The sequence below is a fragment of the Falco peregrinus genome, chromosome 2 (assembly GCF_023634155.1).
Source record: "Falco peregrinus isolate bFalPer1 chromosome 2, bFalPer1.pri, whole genome shotgun sequence".
Classification (NCBI taxonomy): Eukaryota; Metazoa; Chordata; class Aves; order Falconiformes; family Falconidae; genus Falco; species Falco peregrinus.
Genome location: NC_073722.1, coordinates 100,053,567 through 100,075,895, shown reverse-complemented (window position 1 = coordinate 100,075,895; position 22,329 = coordinate 100,053,567). Strand labels below are relative to the sequence as shown.

Genomic DNA, 22,329 nt, shown 5'->3' with positions numbered 1-22,329 from the left:
TGTTAGGCTCTCTGCAGAAACGAAACCGTGCGTGAGGCCACATGTCTCCTGGAGACATCCTCTTCCCTGGCTTCCTCCTGTCGTCTCTCTGGCCCTCTGCCCTGCCTGATGAACAGCAGCTCTCTAGCATTTTCTAGATTTGCTCAGCACCTCGAGGTGCTTGTGCTGAGGCAGTGCAGTTCTCGAACAGAAGCAACGCAGACCAAATCTATTTTCATCTTTGAAAAGAACCCACAAACTGCAAGGGTTTGTTTCCCCATCTGCTGGGGACAGGAGCTCAGCCCAGCAGCAGCCCAGGCTCGGGCTGCACTGCGTATTCCCTTGGGGCTCCAGGGCTGCTCCTGCCAGGTTCGCGGGGTTCTCCCAGGTCTACATCGGGGCAGGGAGCCCTTTCTGGGGTGCCCAGAGGAGAGTGCTCAGCTCTGCAGGGCTCCACATCCCTCCCTGCCATTGCCAGGATCTGTGGGCACGCTGTCTGTGTCTGGGAACAGTGTGAGGGCAGAGGAATGGGCCCAGGGCAAGGTGGGACTGGACTTGCATCGATTGAGCTGTGATGGCAGGGGCAGTTGCTGGTTCTGGAGGGATGTTGTCATTTACTCAGGCTGACTTCATGCCAGTCACACTGCTGCTGGGACCTCATCCTTTCTGTAGCTTCCCCTGGTGCCAGGATAGCTGGAGGCAGGATCTGGAGCAGATGTGAACAAAAGCAGAGCCTTTTGCATCTCTGACGCTCACACTTCCTCTCTCTCTGTTCCAGCGTGTACTGGGATTATGCCATGACTATTCACCTGGAGGAGATAGTCTATTTGCACTGTCACCAGCAAGGTAAGGCCAGAGTGGGGGGCAGCTGGAGGGTGTTGCCTCCCTGACACTTGCTTCCTTAGCTTTGGGGAGTGTGCATATGGGGATGTTTTGATTCAGCTCCAGGGCAGATGTCCAGAGCTCTGGGTGGTCACTACTATGTAAGCGCTTCTAGGAAAACCTTTAAACCAGCTCTTGGCTGTGGTGCTTGGCTGGGGAGTGCTCCTTGCAGAGCAATGCTTGGCGGTTTTCAAGGCTGTGGTCTCCCAGGCAAGCCGCCTCCAGGGCCCCAGACTTGTAATGGATTTACAGAAGAATCCAAATGAGGGAGAAAATATTTCTTTTCCATACCAGAAATACAATTCCCTGAGCTTTCTTGCCTGCCCTCTGCGTTTTTGATGCTCATGTTTCCCTCATTCATGTCTGTCTTCTTTCTGCTGTCACTGTTGCTAATAGTAGACAGCGGTGGGACGGTTGTCTTGGTGAGCCAGGATGGGATTCAGAGGCCCCCGCTGCGGTTCCCCAGAGGAGGGCACTTACTGCAGTTCCTGTCCTGCCTGGAGAATGGCCTCCTGCCCCATGGGCAGCTGGATCCACCCCTCTGGTCACAGCGGGGAAAGGTAGGTGCCCTGAAACTGGGCTTGTTCCTGAGCCCACAGCCCTGTGGGCTCTTGCTGGTGTGCCCCTGTGGAGTGTCACAGAGCAGAGCTGATGGGGAAGACCCTCTGCCCAATGTTAGTAGCTGCTGCATTTTAAACAATTCTCCCAAAACTAAGAAGGAAGGTGGACTTGAAATATGGCAGTTTGGTTTAAAGGTCATGGTCTTGACCAGCTACACAGACCCTTCTGGGCAAATCGTGAGGGAGGTGGTATGGGAGCGCTGGCCATGAGGCATGACAGGTTTGGTTCTCATGGACCTGGCCATGCTGCGTGGGTTATACACACCCTGTGTGCTAACAGCGTTCTGTATTCGCTGTGTAATTGAAAGCTTAATCCAAAAGCTGCTCCAGCACAGAGAACACATAAACATCATCCAGGCTGAAAAAACACATGCTCTTGTTGGGCAGAAGTTCGGCAAGCGAGGCAGCAAGCCCGCTGGCCTGTGTGGCCGAGCGTGGGGCGGCTTGTGAAGGGCAGGTTTTGTTCATCTAGGGGAAAGTGTTTCCCAAGCTGAGGAAGCGAAGTCCCCAGGGCTCCTCTGAGTCTGCATCTGACAAGGAAGATGATGAAGCCACAGATTACGTTTTCAGAATAATCTACCCAGGGACACAGTCTGAATTCGGTGAGTGCATTGGCAGAGTTGTTTCAGGCGGGTTTTCATGAGGTGTATGAGCAGCTGGGAATGCAGCACCGGCAGGCACATGGCACATCATACCAGAAAGTGGTTCCAGAGAAATAGGCTTTGCTGGTAACAGTACTGCCTTTTATTCAATGTCACGTATGAGTTACGGTTTGATTTTTTTGTTTTAACCTTTCACTTGCTACTGTGTCCTTCGTTTCTGCAGCTGCACAAAGGCTGTGACTGTCTTAATGGTTGGAAAAAAAATTCTTACACATAATTTCAGTAGTAAGGTTCACTTTGGTCATGTTCTTTGGGGGTCACTTTTCACCATCACAAGCCTCCAGGACTGATTCTTCTCTTTCTATCACTAGACCACCTCAACAAGTGCTGCATTAAATCCAGCTATATTCCTCCGCGTTGCTTCTGCAGTGCAAAGGAGATGTTGCAGCACCCTTCTCTGTGTACTGCCAAGCTTGACCCCTGTGTCTCCGCTCCCTAGCTCACAGGGCAAGAGAGTGGATGCCGCTGGATTCACCAAACCAGAAATCTTTCTTAGTGTCCAGTTGTAAATGATCTGAACAATGTGCTTGGCTGAAACGACTGTAAATTTGTCCTCAAGATCTTCTGTGGGATACCAAGAACAATTTTTTGACCTCTGGGAGCATCATAGATTACTTTAGAAGGGGTAAAACCAAAAGTATAATAGAAGACTTGTGGAGTGTTTTTTTGAAAAAGCTATTAAATTTGATTAAAAACTTGTTCCTGTATTTTTGAGGCTAGAGGGGGTCAATCACATCTCCTATGACTCCTCCATAACATCAATAAAGATTATACTTAGTTCTCCCTGCCTTTAGCTGATTAACACAATTCAGTGAGTCAGACAAAAATCTGATTGAGGCTAAAATAGCAGATAGAAATGCTTCTTTCTGTAGCTTTCTTTTGATCTCCCCCTTAAAATTCCATGCTGGGGGCCAAATTTTCAGTGAAATTAATTGCTGCAGTCTCCTCAGCTGGCATCATCAAAGCCTCTGGGGTTCCTGTGGACCTTCCCAGAGGAAGGTGGAACTGCATTAGTTCGTTCTTCTCTACAGATTCTTCCTTTCACCCTTTTCATTTGTGTCCTTGTCCTCTCTCTGTGTCTCTAGTTACCATTAATGGTAATTTTCATCCATTCCTTGCATCTGTCATCTCCATCACTGCCGTGAGAGGGAAGATTGCAAGGACTCCGGCTGCAAGCAAGATGGTGGTGATCCCTAAATGGTTTCCGAGTCTCCTCATCACATCCCAACCTCCCCTTGCTGTTCTGGGGGCTGCTCGGCATCAGTGTAATGCGGCTGTCGTATCTGTCTGGTACTACTGCTTGCCTGTGTTGTCACTTAACAATTCCTGCACAGGCATCCCCGGTTGCTGCTGACTGTAACTGACCCATCAGCACCTGCTCAGTATGAGGGAAAGCGAAGAGGCTTTAATAGGAATATTTCAACTTTTTTCTTGCCAATATCAGTTATTCAATATCACAAGCAGGGAGAGTCAGTGAGACCAAGGGTGAATGAGAAAGCCCTCTCCCAGCTGGAAGATGGAATTTCTACCACAATTTAATTTCCAAGGAGGAATAAGTAGGATTATTCTTTATTAATCTTTTTTGCATCCCAGTTTACCTTTGTCATGATGGCCTTTTCCTAGGGAGGCCCAAGACTGAGGGGCAGGGGCTGTTCCAGGCCCAGAGAGAGTAGCCAAGCTGCTCAGCACGGGGCATCTCAGCTCTCGGGGCTGCACGTGCCTCCTGCATGGGCTCTGTGCCTGGCCAGTTTGCAGGGTGGCACCAGCGCAGGATCCAAGGCCGTTGCAATAGCACTTCTGAGTTTAAGCAGGGATTTAGCAAGTGACAACATGAAAAGCTACTTGTTCCTGCTGTCCCTTTCAACCTCTTCATCAAAGTCTTTCTCTCCTGTCCTTTGATTTGGATGCTCCCTTTCCCTGAATCTTGGATGGGATCCTAATGTTTGAGAGGTGGGGGCTTTTCCCTTCCAGTGATCCACTCTTCCTGGGACAACAGTTGATTTCAGTCATGTTTTTTCTCATCTGTGTGGCACTCTGTTGCAGGCCCTTCACTCAAGTTGGATGGGTTTTTTCTGCCTTGGTCGACACTCAGCAGTTTAAAATTAGCTTGCTGAAGGTGCTGTCGTTAATTAGCAGATGGTTCTCTCGCGCTCACTCTCATCAATGCTCTTTGTTTCCTTTCCTTTCCTTTCTCTGGATCTCACCAGTGCTGGTGCTGTGATTACCTGGTGTGGGCCCTACCTGGTTTCTGAAGTCTCCTTGGGAAGAGCGTGGGATGCTGTATTTGCTAATCAAACTCAATTCTCTCTTGACCTCCTGTGGCTCACCTGACCCCAGGGGCAGTGCCAGACAGTGGCTGATGCTCCTCTCTCTGTCCTCCTACAGTGCCCCAGGATCTGATGGACACACCGGGTGCTGGCCTGCCTCCCATGTGGCAACCCAGCACCCGCAAGTCCTCCTGCTCCTCCTGCTCTCAGAGCGGCTCCTCTGATGGTGGGCCATCCAACGGCTGCAGCCATGAAAGGTACGATGGCTGTGCTGCTGCTTTCTTTGAGAAATACAGGTAAAATAGAACAAGGCTTACAGGTGAAAGCCCAGCTGGATGGCTGAACGAGAGCAATTATGGGTGCCAGTGGTGTCTTCAGCTTCACACTCAGCTGGGTTGTCCAGGGACCATTTGCAGGGGCTAGTGGGGTGTGTCCAGGCCGAAGTGAGGTTTGTCCCCCTATCTGGGACATCTGAGCTGCTCTGTGGCTGTGTCCTGGCAGCAAGAATTGCTGCTCTCGAGCTGAGCAGAGGGCTGGTAGTGCACCTCTGAAAGCAAAGCTGGAGCAGTCAGATCAAAGCAGGGGCTGAGGGGAATGCATGGGAGCGTTTCCTCTCCTTGCACCGGGTATGTTTTTATTGGCAGAGCTCCGTTGAAGCTCCTGTGTGACAATATGAAGTACCAAATCCTCTCCCGGGCCTTCTACGGCTGTGAGTACTTGTCACATCCATGATGCCTTGAGATGTGTGATGGGCAAGGGATAAGGTCCTGGGCTTTGGGCTAGGAGTGTGCTGAGGCAGCAGGGCAGTGGCCAGGGGTACTGGGACCAGTCTGTTGTATGCAAGGCCCTATGTACACGTGCTCAGGATTGGGAGCAAACATCTGAACTCTTGATCTTTGGACTTCAGCCCAGTGAGCAGCAGTGCTGTGGTACAAGGCAATGAGATACTGACCTGTCCCGGGAGACTCCCCGTTTTGCCGCTTAGGCTGGATGTGGCTTTAGAGGGTCTCCTTCAGGGACCAGATTCATAGAACTTTCTCCTGCGCTTCATCCCTGTGGCTCAGAGTTCTGCAGCTGAATGTTTGCTTCTGCTTGATGCAGGGCTGGCCTATTGCAGACACCTCTCCACGGTGCGAACCCACTTATCTGCGCTGGTTAACCACAACATTGTGTCTCCTGACGTGCCCTGCAATGCCAGCTCAGGACTGACTGTGGACATATGGCAGAAATACCTGCAGGACAGCACGGTAGGGCCAGTACTTTCAGGACGTGCCAGTTGTGGTGGGCTTGGGATGTCCAGGGCAGTGTCACTTAAGCAGTTGTAGCATGGTAAGATAAAGCACGTTGTGAAGTTCCCCAAGAAGAGAAGTCAGACAGCCTGCCCCAGGCTGCACAGACCCCAGGGCTCCTAATCTTCGACATGTGGAAGCCAGGGATTGATGGCTGCTCTCCGTAATGTGCTTCTATTCAGAGCCTGCCTGTGGCAGCATCTTGAGTGCCGTGGTCTTGAGCAGGGTCCCAGCATGCTGTTACGGCAGGACAGCTGGAGAGCTGCGACCAGTGCCGCAGTCCTGACATGCTGCCAGGGCTCTGAGGCGCAGCAGTGAGCCTGAGTGATTTTAGTAGGCCACTTTCTGGCTGTGGTGAGCCCGTGTTTCCCCAAATGTCCACCTGCAGGGGCCTCTGGCTCTACTTCAGGCCAAGCAGAGATCTGAGAGATCATCTGCAATGAATGGGCAGCGAGTTTGCAGGAGGTCAGTGTCTGGACGCTAAAAGGAGGCATAGCCGGGCTGGGGTTGCCCTTCCTTCTGCCAGCTTATGGGCTATGATCCTGGCTGCATCTGTGCGCTGACTCGAAGCTCTTCCCACAGAGTTATGAGGACCAGGAGCTGCTGCGGCTGATCTACTATGGCGGGATCCAGCATGAGATCAGGAAGGCTGTCTGGCCCTTCCTTTTGGGCCATTATCAGTTTGGGATGACTGAGGCAGAAAGGAAAGAGGTTGGTATGGGTGTTCTGCCAGCTCAGCAGCCTGGTGTATGGCATTGATGTGCCCTGGATATTTCACAGCTTGAAGTGTCTGTATGCCAGAGTCCACCCTGTGAACCCACTGGGCATTGTGTCCCCTTTGCTCTGCAGCTTTGGCTAGGAGATGGGAGAAGGATTCAGGTAAGCAGGGATTGATAGGACTAAGCTCAGTGCTCCTCCCATGCAGCTTCTGGTTGCTTATGTTCGGTGCCTTGCACACCTCCGGAAGGCAGGAAGGAGATGGATGGTTGTTCTTCCATCCTAATTTTTGCAAGGTTTTGTGGGTCAGGCTCTGGCTGGCACTGTGCAGGAGATGAGTGACTTTATGTCCCATCTAGACATAGTTAATAGGAGCGGCACTTCTCTGTGCAGGGCTGTGTGGGGAATGCAGGAGATGCTGGTTTCTGGGCTTTTCCAGGGACAGCTGTTCAAAGACCCTCTGTCTCTAAACACCACAGGCTGATGACCAGATCCGCACCTGCTACGAGCACACCATGGCAGAGTGGCTGGGCTGCGAGGCCATCGTCCGGCAGCGGGAGAAGGAGTCGCATGCAGCAGCTCTGGCCAAATGCTCCTCTGGGGCCAGTCTGGATTCCCACATTCAGAGGATGATGCACAGGGACTCGACGATCAGCAATGAGGTGAGGGTGTGGGGGTGTGGGGAGGGCTGTGCCCACCCAGGCGCTGTGTTGGCCTGTGCTACAAGGAGAGATGGAGACACAACTCTTGCTCACCCCCCTTCCCTGACCTCTGCCTGCCTCTGTGCCTCCTTGCTCACTGTAATCCATGTGGAGCTGGAGCTTTCTTACCCGTTTTCTTTCATCTGCCTTTCCAGAGTGCTTAGCAGTAGGAGCAGGCATCTCCTGCAGCGTGGCCCCAGTTCCCATACTGTGTGGTACTGCACTGACCAAGAGGTTTTGGTCTGCAGGCCGTGACATATTGGAGATCTAACAAATTTTCTTTGGTTCTTGCAGCTGCAGTATCCACAGCAGCACTGAACAGCTCTACATCTGTAACCCTGGGTGGGGTTGCTGGGCATAGGAGCAGCAGGGAGAGGGCAGGGGGTCGTGGCAGAGGGCAGTGGGGCAGCCAGCACCCCAGAACTCGTTTAGGGAGCCATGTGTCCAAATCCAGACACTCACCAGTCCTGTGAAATGTTCCTTGTGAATATTCCTGGAGAAAAAAGATGTTCGTTACCTGGTTTTGCACTCCTGATGCACATCAGGATTAGCTCCATGGAAGTTGGTGTTGAAGCAGGGGGAGGAAGACCGTGTTTCTGGCACTGGCGGGCTGTGAAGCAGGTCAGTGGGTCTCTTGGCTCCCTTTTCCATCAGCTGATCAGCACAGAGGAAGCCTGGGCCACTGCCTGTGGGCAGGAGGAGCTGGGTGGCTCTAGGAGGCTGCTAGGTGGCTCACAGCTCTGGCTGTGAAGGAGCCTGCCGGGCTCAGGGCAGCCTCAGTACGTCGTGCCATCGTGGGACAGAGCTGGGCCCCAGCACCCGGGCACGTGGGCCTGGCTTTTGGCAGTGCAGCGAGGAGTTAGAGCCACAGCCCAAACCAGAGGGTGTGCAGGAAAAAGCCTGTTAAAGGAAAGGCAGTCCTTGGAACAGAGGCCAGGGAGTGTTTCCGTGTGGGCTTTGTCCCTGGAGAGGAGAACAGCTTGGCACAGCAGAGCAAGCAGTGCTGGCTTGTCTGACCTTGAGCTGCCACACCAGAGGAGAATGGAGGCCAAACTGAACGGGGCCTGCGAGGTGTGGCACTGGAGCCTGCCTTCATCGTCCTGTGCAGAGTTTGGGTGCTTTGGGAAAGAGATGAGCTCAGCCCCAACCGTGCGGCTGTGTGTGTGCAGAGAGGGAGAGATGCAGGGAAGGCGAGTCTGTGTGAAAGAGCTGGACGATGCAGCTCTTGCAGGGGATGAGCGGAGGTGGGCTGCGCAGTCGGCGTTGCTGAAGCCCTAGGAATCATTCCCATCCCCACAGTATCTCCACTGTGGTGGTTCTTCTGTATCCACGTCTGCCTGTTCTGAGAACATGTGCTGGGAGGAGAGCTGGCAGAGTCAATACATGCGGAGGTTCACCCTTTTCCCATCTCAACCTGAAATTTCCTGTTATGAAATGCTCCCATGGTAATGGAGGAAAACCGTCCCCCTTCCTCGCTCCATCAGAGCCCTGCCCAGCAAACACCCACAGTATTAGGGTGGGGACAACAACTGCTGCTGTTCTGAAAGTGCCGTGTTTTCTTAAAACGCTATTGTTTGTGTGTGATGTCATTGCAATGCTCTGTACATCCTGGCTTGTGTGCAGCGGCAGCAGCCACAGGCTCCTGTGCTATGATCTGCCTGGTGCCGGGGCGGCTCACGTCCCAAGGAGGCTGCTCTGAAGGGAGGCTGCTTGCTTAGAGGGAGTCCATGAGGCAGAGCACCGAACTGGCTGCTGCAGAGCCCAGTGCTCCTTTTGTGCTTCAGCTGGAAGCCAGGAAAAGGGTGCTGTTGACTTTTAGAAGCACTGCCTTGACTGAGTCTGGCTTAAAACATCAATATTTGTCCTTTAAGAAAAGGAAAAAAACCCAACATTAAAACATTAATAGGCTTGGAGGGATTGTTTTATAGCTTGTGACTTCATTGTTTATGTAAACGAAGATGCAGTGAGCTGCATTGCTGCCAAATTAGGACAGAGATTTGTAGAAATTTGCAATCCAAGGAGACAGCGTGACCTCTCCAAAGGCCAGAAGAAAGCAGTTCCTTTCAGATCCAGATGTACAGTGCTTGAACAACTGGATTGGCCTGGGACTTTGTTTTTGTCGTCTTCTCCAGCAGTAAATGTCAGTGCAGGCTGAGGCAGGGTCCTGCACTATGTGACAGATCTCCGTGACAGAGATGATGTGATGGGAACATCTTTCATGGGTCAAATATGAGAATTTTGTTGGATGCATTTTCTGCTTGCTCTTTACATGCAGATGTGCCTACCTCTGATAGCATGGTATGAGTCTTCCCTCCCGGTCCAGACACCATGCTCTTTGCCTTTTCACTGGCCTTTTCCCTCTCTCTTGCAGTCTTCACAGAGCTGCAGCTCTGGCCGACAAAATCATGCCCGGCTGCAGAGTGACTCCAGCTCCAGCACACAGGTGAGCAGCAGTGCGTTGTCTCCTCTTGCTCGTTCAGACACCGGCCACCCAACAGCATATGGCTCTCTGCCCCGGGCTGTTCACTATTTGATAACTGTAATGATTTCTGTCAAACAGAAGCAGTAGTTGGAGGAGGTAAATGACTTGAAAACCTGCCTCTGGAGCCACTAATGTCAGAACTGCACACTGCTTGGCGATGTTTAATATTCAGCAGCCTGCTCTGCCCAGGCTTGAATGACCAGCCCCTGTATGGCCTTCACACTTGAGGGCCCTTGGATGCTCCGTATGTTGGTAGCCATGTGTTTAACCAACCTGTTTAAATGATATTCTGCCCAGTACATTATGCTGAGTAAAAGCATAGTCCTTTGGAGCAGGCACTGTGGGCTCAGAGTTGTGCAAATGACCAAGCACTGACCTGCCAAATGCAGGCAGGGGAACCTAAATGCTGAGAACTGTGCCCAGAAATTCCTCCAAGAGTCTGGTCAAAATGAGGCAGAGAGCTAGATGCTCAGCTGAAGCTGTCTCTCGCTATAGTAAACAAGTGGAGCCACAGCCAGACATAGCACTAGTAAGTTAAAATGCCCTCAAGTCCTCTGAGCTTTCTTCCACTGGTTTGAGCTTGTTTGAGCCCTGCACATGTAGAACAGATCTTTCTCCCTCCCCACCGTGGGGGAACGCGGACGTTCTTGCCCCAAGAGCTGCGTTCAGCTGTTAACTTTGCTGAATGCAGGGCATTTGCTCACTGTCACACAACTCTTTGCTTTGCAGGTGTTTGAATCTGTTGATGAAGTGGAACAGACTGAAGCGGATGCTCAGCTGGAAGATGGCAAACAAAGCAAGATCCCCAATGGGACGGTTCCCAACGGCACGTGTTCCCCTGATTCTGGCCACCCCTCTTCCCAAAACTTCTCCATCACATCGGGGTTCTCAGAGCGCAGCTTCAGCAATGAGGACAGTGCCCTGGAAACCAACAAATCCTTGGCCACCTCTCAGGGAAAGGCTGGTGGGTCTGACGTGCCAGCCCCACAGCACCTGGAGGGTGCCCAACAGGAGGAGAAGCTGCAGGGCCAAGACAGCCTGGAGGGTGAATTTCCCACCGGTGGAAGCATGGACTTTGTTCCTGTGGTTGAGAGCGCAGCCAGGGTCCTGCATGATCGTGATGCTGTGGCCCTGACTGTGGTAGAGAGCTGGGCAGACAGTGAAGCTGAAAAGCAGAGCTTGGTGGAGAGTGAAGATAACCTCTCTGAGGAGCCAGAGATGGAGAGTTTGTACCCACAGCTGGATTCTCTGACTGTAGCTGATCTGGCCAACAGTGAAACATCTGCTGTCTCCTCCATGGGCGTCACCTACTCTGTAAGTGCAGACTTCTTCACTGGGTGGGTTTCTTCCCGAGTGCCTCACTATTTACCTGCATTTGCCCTGTGCCAATCCTGAAGTTGAATGTACTACTCCCTTCCACCCAAACTGCCCTGTCGCTCTGTTGCCCTTGCAACTTTCTTTTTGTTTTTTATTTGAAAACAAATCGGCTTTGCTTTTGTTTTGGGCAGCCAGAGCTGCTGGACATGTACACGGTGAATCTGCACCGCATTGAGAAGGATGTGCAGCGGTGTGACCGCAACTACTGGTACTTCACCCCTGCCAACCTGGAGAAACTCCGCAACATCATGTGCAGGTAGGAGCTGTGGGGGTGAGGGTGGGGGCCTTCCGACCCTCCCTGCGATGGGAGCAGGCTCCCGACGCTGCTGGGTGGTTTCCCTGAATTCGCCTTGAGGCTGGAGCCTCAAACTTTGTTGTGGTTACAGAGTTTTGCCTCCTTGCCTTCCTCCCCCAAATCCTCTCGTCATCCCCGAACTGGGGCCACAGCTCCAAGGGCCTCACACTTGGCAGTCTGAGGAGTCTGGCCATCCTGCCTTGTGCTGCTCTGCCCCGTGACTGCTGTCTGTCTGGGTCGTTGGCCAAAGCAGAGGGCTCCCTGGGGCTGCCCAGGCACACTGCCTTGCGCTCTGAACCCAGTGCAGCCCACCTGCTCTCTGGAATATGTCTGGAAAATGCTTTAATGAGGATCAGCCCGCAGAGCTGTAGTGCTAATGAGGAAGTGCCTGAAGCAACCAAGTGGTTAGTGCCTCCCCACGAACCCAGGAGACGGCAATACCTGGGTGCATTTCTCATTCTCTTTGCTTAGTCCCTGTACTAAGAGGTTGCTGTGTGACATTCACTGACTCAAATCAGCCCCAGCTCAGCAGCTGCGGCTGTTTCAGGGGCAGCGAAAGCTAAAATAATACTGCCCATATTGCAGATATGAGGAGAAGCTGCTATTTCATTAGAGCTGTCACTTTATCTGACAGCCAGCATTGGAGATCTCTGCTGAGATAAGACCTACAACACAGCAGATTTTGGAAAACTAGCGGGCAGGATGGAAAAGATTGTTCCCTTGTGCCAGCAGTGGCTCTGAGTCCTTTCTGAACACGTTTTGACTTGCTACCAAATATGGGAAGATATCTCCGCAGGACTGCCTGCTTCCTGGGACGCTGGGTCCAGGGAGGCAAAGCAGGCGATACTATGCAAAGTGCACCAAGAGGATGAATTGAGGGGGAAGGGCGAAAATGAGAGATGAATTAACAAACTCTTTTCAGTCTCTGCCCTTTGACCAACTACCCTGCCTTGCTGTGCTTTCCACCCTGCACTGATTTCCGTGCAATGGCCATGGCACAGCCCTGGATCAACACCCTGCCATGGCCATGGCCATCCAAGACTGTGCCATGCGTGGCTTACCTAAAAGCCACCACAGGAGCCTAAGCATTTACAGGCCAGCTATAGAGGAATGGAGCACAGGTGTAACAGAATAAAGAAATCTGATTTTCCCTGCTTGCTGCCATGCACTGGTGGCAGCATGTAGGAAGTGCCAGCATCCCTGGAACAGAGGCAGGGCATGGACAAGCAAGGCTGTGGCACTCATGCCTGGCACAGGGAGGGCTCATGGGCCACCTTTCCCGCTCTCTCACACAGCTACATCTGGCAGCACATTGAGATTGGCTATGTGCAGGGGATGTGTGACCTGCTAGCCCCTCTCCTGGTCATCCTGGATGATGGTGAGTGGGTGGCTCTGCTCCGCTTTCCCCTTGCCTTTGTGGGAGCATGTGGGGGGATCTGCTGGGATGCTGGTGGCCCTTTGCAGTGGGAGGGTCCCATGCTCAGAGGTGTGGAGCAGCTGCTGGAAGGGTCCCATTGGGCCTTGATGCTGTCTGACTCCCAGGAGCCCAGCCTGGGGACAATGTGTATTTTTTGCAGTGTGAGCTGTCTTTCCAAGGCTGGTCCCTACCGTATGCCCCTGACCGTGTGTGGAGTGGGGTGGAATATTCCTGCTGTGGGTGGATGGCAGGGTATGGAGATACGGGTGCAGATGCAGCAGTGTCCGTACAGCCGAGCAATGACTGTCTCTCCTTTCTGTGCAGAGGCTCTGGCTTTCAGCTGTTTCACTGAGCTTATGAAGAGGATGAATCAGAACTTCCCCCACGGAGGAGCCATGGACACCCACTTTGCCAACATGAGATCTCTGATCCAGGTAGGGGGGTCCTGGCACAGTGATGGCAGCCTCTCAAACCAGAGGGGGAAAGCTGTTCTAGGGGTGGGGTCTCAGAGGGGCTGAGAGGAGCTTTCAGTGGTGGGAAGCAGGAGGGAGAGCAGGGGACTGTAAAGACAGCCTGGAGTAATGTGTGCTAGAATTGCAAAGGAGGGAGAAGCTGAGTGGAAGGTGGTGTGGTATGTGGAAGGAGAACGGTGGGAATGGAGGAAAGCAGGCAGAGGGAAGTCTGGTGCCTCTGGTGTGTACTTCTGAGTTTCCTTTTGCTTTTCTTGACAGATTCTGGACTCTGAGCTCTTTGAGCTGATGCACCAGAATGGTGATTACACTCATTTCTACTTCTGCTACCGATGGTTTCTGCTGGACTTCAAGAGAGGTGTGTGCTGAGACCAGCAAATGGGGAGGGAAGGCAAGGTCTGCCATGCTTCTCAATACACTCTGCAACTTCAGCTGTTTGAAGTTAACTTTTTACCATGTGTCCCTGTTTTGCTTTTCCCTGGTAGATTTGTGGCTGACTCTTTTTGTCTAGATACAGGACCTGTTGTTCCAGAGCTGCTGGTGAGCCTTTGCCAGGTTTGCATCCTGAAACCTGTGCCACCTGCTGCAGGCCAGAATATTTATCTCTGCAGATGACTGACTTACTGCTTCCAAGTGGAACAAGTTCTTGTGGGAAGAAACCACCCAGTGTGTCTTCCCCCTGCTGCTGTGAAGTCTGAGTCAGGATGGTTGTAAACCCATGGCTGGTGTAGTGACTGCTGGGCTTTTTCCTCTGTTAACAGAGCTGGTGTATGATGATGTGTTCGCCGTCTGGGAAACCATCTGGGCAGCTGCACATGTTTCCTCTGCACACTATGTGCTCTTCATCGCCCTGGCTTTGGTGGAAATGTACCGGGACATAATCTTGGAGAACAACATGGATTTTACAGACATCATCAAGTTTTTCAACGGTAAAGCTTGTGTTCTTGGGCTGAATTTGTGGCAGGTGCAGATATAGGCGGCACATGTCTGTCTGACTACAGACAGCCATATCTGGGCTATACTGGTAAATGTTTAAAACAAGTAGAGCAGTATGTGGTTGTGTGATGCTGATACTTGGAACGCGATGGTAAAGAGCCCCATTGCCCCAGACTAGGCTCTGGGGGGGACTGGTGATGCCTGGGGAAAGCCAGCCTGCCAGCCTTGGCAACAGCCCACCTTGCTGTGCTTGAAGGGAGCTGTGAGTGTAGGTTGTGCTTCCTGCTGGCTGTAATCATGCTGAGAGGAGCTGGATAACGATGGCTCTTCAGAGTCAGATGTCTCTGCGAGGGATGGTGCTTGGGAACTTGGGCAGGAGTTCACAGCTTTGTCTCCTGCACAGAGCTTGGCTGAGCAGCAGGGAGCTGTGAGGCGGGGGGCACTCCTCAAGATGTGGGACTGCTCAGGTCTAGCCCCTTTGTGGGTTCCTTCTGTCTGTTCCAGAAATGGCTGAGCGGCACAACACCAAGCAGATCCTGAAGCTGGCTCGGGACCTTGTCTATAAAGTCCAGACTCTGATCGAGAACAAATGAAGGATGTGGGGAGGAAGATGAGGCATCCAGACAAAGAGCCAGAACTCCCCTTCAATGCTTCCTCCCCTTCTCCTTTGTCTTGAAGTGCCACACCTGTGGAAATAAGGTAGTTGGACACATGCTGCTGTCTAAACTGGAAGTACCCTTAGCTCTCTGAGTGCTGTGTTCAGTGTTAGGCCCAAGGGCCCTGGCTCAGATCTTCGCAGCCTTCTTCAGTGACTTAACCAAAGATCCGTACAATTGCATTTCACTGCTACGGACTTGCTTTGGAAGCAGGACCCAGGCAGTCGCTTCCTTGCCTTGCTGCAGGAGAAGGGCAGCAAGTGTTGTTACTACCACGACTGCTGAGGCAGTTGCCAGCATCCCAGATCGGAGCTCGGGGTTTGGGAGAGCAGAGCTGCCAGCCCTCCTCAGGGCTGACTCGGGCTCGACAGCCTTTGTTGGAAGGGGACGAAGCTGCTTGCTTGGACAGCCATTACCCTGTGGCATGGGGAAGCCAGCCAGCCCAGCCAGCCTGAGCAATACAGGGATGCTGCCAGTACTCAGTTTCTTACTGTCATTATGAGGTTCTGCCAGTAACAGAGAGAGACTTTGATCACAGAAATTTTTCTTTTGATCTTGTCCCTTGATGCATAGCATCCCCTTTAGTATTTTTTTAGGGCTCTGTTCTCTCCCTGGGATTTTTACATCGTTTGATACTACAGCATCTGAGCACACAAGAGTTTCATATCTGGATGGGTTTTCGGAAAAGCTCCAAATTCAACATGGGGTTTTTCTTTCAAATTCCGGCCTCTGTAGTGCGCTCTGAACACTGGAAAATCTGGTCCTAACCTCCTCTGGGAACTCTAGACTTGAGGTTTTCTTACCTGCCTTACTCTAGTTGCTTCTGTTAGGAGTCTGGTCTCCCTGTCATTCTCTGCAACCCCTGTTAGGAGGAGCTCCTTGGAAGGCAAGCCAGAGCTCCCGGCTTTGGTGGCTGTCCTGACTTTCCCTCTGAAGGTGCCTCTCTCTTCCTCTGTTAATTTAAAGACCAGCTCCTCAAAGCTAGACAGTGCAAACAGTCCCCATGGTGCCTGCAGGTTTTCTGTGTGCTTCTGGGGCTGGCTGCAAAGTCCCCTAAGTCCACTGAAAGTCTCCAGTTAGGTCTTGGTGGGCTTCTTTCACAGGCCTGTGAAGAGGAAAATAGCCCAAGGTCCCTGAGTGGTCTTTGCTTTTGGAAGATGCACTTCTGTGGCCACTTTTCCTGTAGTGGTTCTCCAGCGTTGCAGCTCCTGGAGCACACTGCATGAAGTGCCTCTCCAGCACTACCAGCGTCAGAGCTGAGCTGCTGTGTCACGCTAAGGCTGCGCTATGGAGGGTTTGGATTCATTTTTCAACTCAGGTAAAAACAATAAAGGAAAAGGAGAGGTGTAGGTTGTTGATTTAGTTCAGCCAGGGAGGGCTTTGTCCTGGCCACAGAAAGCTGCCATGAAGGTGTGCTTCCATCAGCAGGGAAGACACTGGGTTGTAGCTTTCTATAAGGGTACTTTCTCTCAAGTTTTGCTGCAAAAATTTGTGTTCCCCCTCCATGCAATGCGTGATGTGTGTGTGCGCGCTCTCCTCCTCCCCTCTGCAAGATAAGGCACTGCTCTTCTCTTGCTGTTGGAGCGCTGCTCACCAGAAGGGAAAAGGGGCCCTTCCCTTCTGTGGAACATCTGTCCGTGCTGACTGTGTTTTGTATTTACTTGTGGCGTGTGTCAGGTGTTGCTTGCAGAAAAAAGATGCAAATCTGCAGAAGAGAAAACTGCTGTTTCAGAGAAGTTCTGCAGAGTGTGGTGCAGCAATGTGCAGTTTCTGAGCAAATCGGCTAGTCTTTCTGCAGTACAGGGATGTGGAGGCTGCAGCTAGAAAAACCAGGGAGCAGTAGTGCATCCAGAACCCTTTAGGGAAGAGGACTGCAGCAGGGGGTGAGAGCAATGGGGCGCCTTTCATGTCTCATAAACCCAACAAGCAAATGTGTACCAACAATCTAGGAAATTATTTGAAGCAATTTTCTGCATGAAATCTCTAAAGAGTGCTTGGTCTGTAGTAGCACAGGAAACAACAGCATTTGAGCTTCAAATCTGCCAGTTTACATGTGAATCTTTCATCTTTCCGCAAAGCAGAGTGAAAACCTCGTGCCCTCCTTACCAGGTTGTTCCTGTTCCCTCTCTAGGACAGGCCATAGTCTGCTTCTATCACCTTCTACGAAGGGGGAGGGAAGCACTCTGTCCTTCCCTTTCTGAGGGACAAGAACCAACAGGTCAACTGAAATACAGTCTTATCAAGCAACGTCACTGACACTTTATCTTTCAAGCTTCTGTTTTTCTTTCCTTGGTTTTTAAACAGAAACAGCCAAGAAATTCTGCACAATATTTGCTGTCTGTGTTAATTGAGAGTGTCTTTGGGCCGCTCAATAGCAGTGTATTTTGAATAACTTCTGGGGGAAAAGAAGTATTTATTTATTGATTGTACATTCCTGTGTGTCCTTGTATACTGAAGTACGTGAGCGTGTGTTGTTATGCAGATGGAGATATATCTTTTCAATGTTCTTTACGATATCTTGTAAATGTTTACCAGAAAATTGTGTCTATATATATAACATATATATATACAGTATAGACAGAAAATGTGAATTAAGCGGGTTATTTTTTGAGAGGGGGGGAGAAGAAATCTTTTGCTTCTAAGAACTGTGTGGTTTCTATAGCACCTATTCCATGATGTGCCAATCTGTCACTGTCCCTGTGCTGTGAGAAGCGTTCTGGTACGGCTGACAGGAAGCTCAGAGCAGAACCACCATCATGACCTCAGCTTGGCTTCATTTTAGTTCTGACTTTAAAACTGGAAAAGAACAAAAAAAGGAGGAAGATATTTTATAAAAAGCTTTGTTCTGGCTATGGTGCTGATTAGAGCCCGCAGGAGCGGACCTCTGCCAGGGTTTTGTCCCTGCCTTGGGATCAGCATGGGTAAGAAGAGTTGCAGAGCTGAGGCTTGGTGTGGGTTGCAAAGAAATTGGATAGTTGAAAGATATGTTATGCCATTTAAATTGGGACTAAAGTCATTCACCTTTGCAGCTGATCATGCTGTTTGGTTAGGAAGGGAGTGTTACATGACCTGTACAGAGTATTTGTGGAGCTGATCCACTCTCCGAACTAGCACCTGTCCAGACTAGCTCTGTGGCAGGCAGTGCTCCCCACGCGCTGCTCTACCCCGATTCGTACAAAAGTCAGCAAAAACCATCTGCCCCCAAATACTCCTGGGAGAACTCAAGTCTGAACTTGGAGGTCTAGCTTTGTGTTCCCATGCAGATCTGAGACAGAAGGCGCGAATGGTGTGCAGCCCCTGCACTGGTGGATGGTGCTGTTCGCTGGCTGCCCGCCCTGCCAGACCCTCGCCGTGCTGCTGGCAGGGGAGCGCGCAGGGCAGCAGCTGCTGGAGGTCAGAAACAGGCTGCGATAGCCCCTGTGCTCTGCCCTTCCGCAGCCCCTGTCCACTCGGGGTCCCAGCTCAGTTTTGAGCATCTTCCCAGCACTCGCAGTGGGTAGCAGCTGTGCTCCTTGCGGAGCCCTCTGTGGCAGCCGTTGTCTGACCCACAGGTTTATGTGCTTGTGGGGACCCACAGTGAAGCACCACCAGGAGTCTGGGGCTCAAGATCTATTTGATGGTTAAAAGCTACTAAAATGTAAGCAAAGGTTTTTGTTACGCAGTTGTTTGTAGGCCACCTTCGGCCTCAGCCTCTCCTGCCTGGCTCTGCCCCTTGGCTAGATTGCCCTGAGAGAAAAGCATTATTCGGGGTGTCGAGACATCAGAGATCTCCCATCTGTGCAGCCAGAGGATCGCCTGTTTGCCGCAAAGGGAGAGGCTTGTTGCAGGGGAATGCTTGCCCATATACAGTAATCTCGTCTGGCTCCCTGGAGGAATGTCTCATCCCAGCAGCTCCGTGCAGCTCAAATCCACCCCATGACTGTCTTTAGCCTGCTGTTGTTTGCTCTGTAGGAGCAGGGACTCAAGTTGCTCTGCCTTCTGGCTTGAGACTGCTGCATCCCTCCCCTGGCTGCAGCAAGGTTTGCATCCCGCTTGCACCCAGCCCACGTTCTCTGCTCTAGGTCACTTGGAGCTGAGCCTGAGCAAAGGACTGACTCCCTGGGCTGAGCATCCGCGGCGGTGTGGGGCTTTCACTTTAGCTTTTGTTAGGGCTGCTCAGCTAGCAGATAATCTGGGTATGCATAAATACAGTTAACGTTTGTGTCCCGGCCCCATGTTCCCTCCAGGGAATTACTAATGGATTCTCTTTCTGTATTTGAGCTTTCTGCTAACACAACCTACCAAATAACTCTTGGTACCCGTCTCTTTTAGTGTCACCCATATAAACACTTTAGAAGTTGTCTTTGTTCCTAAATGTGTGTGTTTTATAGGAGTTTTACTGTGTTGAGTCTCTGAATTGCTTTGCTATTAACACTCTTCATGAAGACTGAGAGGTGGTTGTTTTGCACGGGAACTTGCTGCTCTCATCCAGCCTCTTAAGTTTTGAAATCGCTTGACATACCCACGTCTACCTTTTATTGTAACAAGGGCCAGCAGCAGAAGTGCAGGTATCAACCATCGTCCCTGCTTAGTGAAAAACAGATCAAGAGAAGTGACTATGCTTGATGTGGTACCTTGGAATTGCAGTTCTGCTGGGAACCCACCCATGGGCAAGCTGAGCCCATCCCAAAATCTCACCTTGGAGACACAAGCCTTGTGGCCAAGAGCAGTTTATGGGATGAGATTCTTATTTGTTCTTTATTTATTCATTCACTTAATTTAATCTGGCTGGCTAGTTTTGCTTTCTTTCCTCATTTACTTTGAGTAGCTGGCTAATCCTCTGCACTGGGAGCCACTGTGGCAAACAGTCCTCAAAACAAGTGTGGGACCAGTGTCAGGATTCTCACCATGTAAATTTGCTTTTAGAAATCTCTTAAGATATCTTAAATTGCTGTTCTCTACTGTGGCACTGCTGTTGAGCTAGTGGTAGCCTCTGAGCCCGTTATCAATAGGACCAAAATAAATGTCATTTCATCATAACTGTTTGGGAATTTTCATGAGTACTGAGCAGTTCTGGGCACGTTTTCAGCATTTTACTATCACATGAGCGCAAATTGAAAGTGAAAGAGCACAACTTAGAGGTGAAGTGACAATTTTCTAGCAATAGGGAAGGGTTGTAACTCTCACCAGAACCAGTTTTCAGAAATTCTTATAAAACTTTTCAGATACCCTGAAGTAGATAAAATGCCATTTACTGTTGCCAGCTATTTCAGGCACTCCAGTGATCTTCACTCAAGGTCATTATCGTTGTTGCCTGCCATGAGGTGAACACATGCTGCTGATTGAGGCACCTGAAGTCTTTGTGGTCCCCAGCGACACCACATTTATGTTTTACGGTGGCAGCGTGGGCCAAAGTTAAGGCTGTTCTGGTGCCGTAGCCATGCGTTTCTACAGCCTAGAGTGTTTGCCTTTCTTCTAAACTTTGTCTGAATCCTGAATTTCCTGGAGAATGTACATTGTTGGAATAGTCATAGCAGTCTTTTAATATATGTCTAATTTTAGATTAGTGATAAGCATATTCAACCTTAATTTCTCATTCAGTTGTTCAATAACTTCCTTTTTAAAATTGATTTTGCACAATGGAAACTGAGCAGGGAGCCCAAAGACGGAGCTGCAGGTGACAGCTTCTGGTCCATGGCTGGGTGCAATGGCTCCTGAGCTGCTGGCACACGAAGGGTCTGTGGCCCCATCGGCTCTGGGACCAGTCCGGCATACACAGCAGTGTCTGGAGCAGGCAGGTTGTGTCCCAGCCTCTGTCCCACCAGACAGGTCTGCTGCTGGCCTCAGTGGAGGCTCTCGGGTCTCTTGCAGAAAGCCCCTGTTTTCCTCTGCCTGACAAGAGCTGCTGAGAACCCCGAGGAGCTTGGCATGTGGCAAGGGATGGGTATTAAGTGCCGCTCAAGTGGGAGATGACTGGAGGAAGACCACTTCTCATCAACTTTTTTGTAAGGAGTAAAAAGCACCATTTGTCTTTTTTTTTTTTTTTTTTTAACATATCAATGCTAAAATTTAAACTATGCACAGGATCTCAAAAAGTACATGGAAGTTTTAAGAATCAGTGTGGCTTCACTACTAAGGAAGATAAAGAATTGAAAATCCTAATACTGGATACTGAGATACATAGTCATGAAAATGAAATTTTACTATGATCTCCTTAAATTCTCAGAAATTCAGTCTCTTCTTGGACAGTAATTCCCAGGAGCCAGGGAAGGAGAAAGATGTTTTTTACAAACAGAATTAATTGTGGAATCATATAATGGGTTTGGGTTGGAAGGGACCTTAAAGGTCGTGTAGTTCCAAGCCCCCTGCGATGTGCAGGGACACCTTCCACTAGACCAGGTTGCTCCAAGCCCCATCCAGCCTGGCCTTTGTAATGAATACCTTTGTTGCAAATCAGACTCAGATGTAACCTTAGACCCATGATTGTCACCTCCCTAGTGCTAAGGTGTCTTCTGGAGAGCTTGGCAGGGTGAATGCGTGACCCTGGGCTGTCACCCTGCTGCAGCCGCTGTGGAGATGACAGGTTCCAATCCCAAGCTCTGTGGGACACGGGATTACCTCTCAACAGCAGGGTTATGAATGTATCTGATGTACTGGCATTGGACTTTTTTGTTGCCCTACACTGAATTGCTGCTTTTATATGTTGGACGCCATTTTGGTCTCTGGGAGTTGCTCTATCTGAGCTTAATGAGCACTATAGCTTTTAATATATTTGTAGAAGTGCTGCTAATGTTCTTAGATTATTTGAATTCCACACTGTGGTATAAGATCTGTTTTATATTATTTTACCCATGCTTTTGTTTTTTATGTAAACTGTTCCTTATTGTTGTTCAGAAAGAAAAATTAAAGCTCTATTCTCTATGGTTAATGTATTTTCAAATCAATAAAATCTTGGTTGTTCTTTACAGTTGCCCAGTCCCTGGTAAGACTGCAAACGTGGACTACCCTGAAAAGGCAGCGCTGACACCTTCAGAAATGCTGCTTCCGAGAGCACTGGGGGTTATCTGTGCTGCACCCAAAAACACTTTCATCTCTGGGGGAACAGTGGGATGCTCAGGTGCTTCTATCCGTGCTTTGAGGACAGACATGAAGAACCTGTGCAGACCAGGGGCAGAGCCGGTAGGTGAAACCCGGCTCCTTTCTGTCTGATCAAGGCATGCAGGGGAAAGGGAAACCTTCCTCTGTGGACTCGGGGTTGAGTCCCATGGGTCCAGATGTGTGCAGCATGTGTGGGACAGGTGGTACCAGGCTTTGTATCTTCCAGTGCGCCCAGTGAGGCCGCCCAGTGAGGCTGCCCAGTGATGCTGCTTTCTTCCATTTTACCTGGCTGAAGCACAGCCCTTGGGGGGATGCATCTTGGAAAAACACTTCCAGGAAAAAATAGTGTTAAGCACAAAGTTTGAAAAACATGGTATCATCTGCTTTGTCGGGCTCCTTGTCACCATATCCAAGCTGTTCTGCTCCAGGCACTGCTGCTTTCACAATCTTGAGCACTGTAAACAGGCTGCGGTGGTCCTGTAGATCCTGTGTCCGAGTTCCA

At 50.6% G+C, this 22,329-nt stretch overlaps 1 protein-coding gene across 3 annotated transcripts in view; it reads left to right on the top strand.

Annotated features, from left to right (window-relative positions):
• The window catches only part of SGSM1 (small G protein signaling modulator 1), a 49,194-nt gene extending 27,551 nt beyond the window's left edge, over window positions 1–21,643 (top strand). Inside the window, exons 10-26 of one of the 3 annotated variants that reach the window (XM_055797375.1) lie at window positions 758–825; window positions 1,258–1,421; window positions 1,954–2,083; window positions 3,229–3,408; window positions 4,529–4,667; window positions 5,055–5,119; window positions 5,512–5,657; window positions 6,282–6,410; window positions 6,896–7,078; window positions 9,489–9,560; window positions 10,329–10,913; window positions 11,108–11,232; window positions 12,567–12,649; window positions 13,013–13,122; window positions 13,420–13,516; window positions 13,920–14,087; window positions 14,599–21,643. In XM_055797375.1, coding sequence (XP_055653350.1) covers window positions 758–825; window positions 1,258–1,421; window positions 1,954–2,083; window positions 3,229–3,408; window positions 4,529–4,667; window positions 5,055–5,119; window positions 5,512–5,657; window positions 6,282–6,410; window positions 6,896–7,078; window positions 9,489–9,560; window positions 10,329–10,913; window positions 11,108–11,232; window positions 12,567–12,649; window positions 13,013–13,122; window positions 13,420–13,516; window positions 13,920–14,087; window positions 14,599–14,687 — 2,533 coding nt within the window. In that variant the 3' untranslated portion in view covers window positions 14,688–21,643. The remainder of the gene's footprint in view (window positions 1–757; window positions 826–1,257; window positions 1,422–1,953; window positions 2,084–3,228; window positions 3,409–4,528; window positions 4,668–5,054; window positions 5,120–5,511; window positions 5,658–6,281; window positions 6,411–6,895; window positions 7,079–9,488; window positions 9,561–10,328; window positions 10,914–11,107; window positions 11,233–12,566; window positions 12,650–13,012; window positions 13,123–13,419; window positions 13,517–13,919; window positions 14,088–14,598) is intronic. The other 2 variants (XM_055797373.1, XM_055797372.1) reach the window with 2 other exon arrangements.
• Window positions 21,644–22,329: the final 686 nt, after the last annotated feature.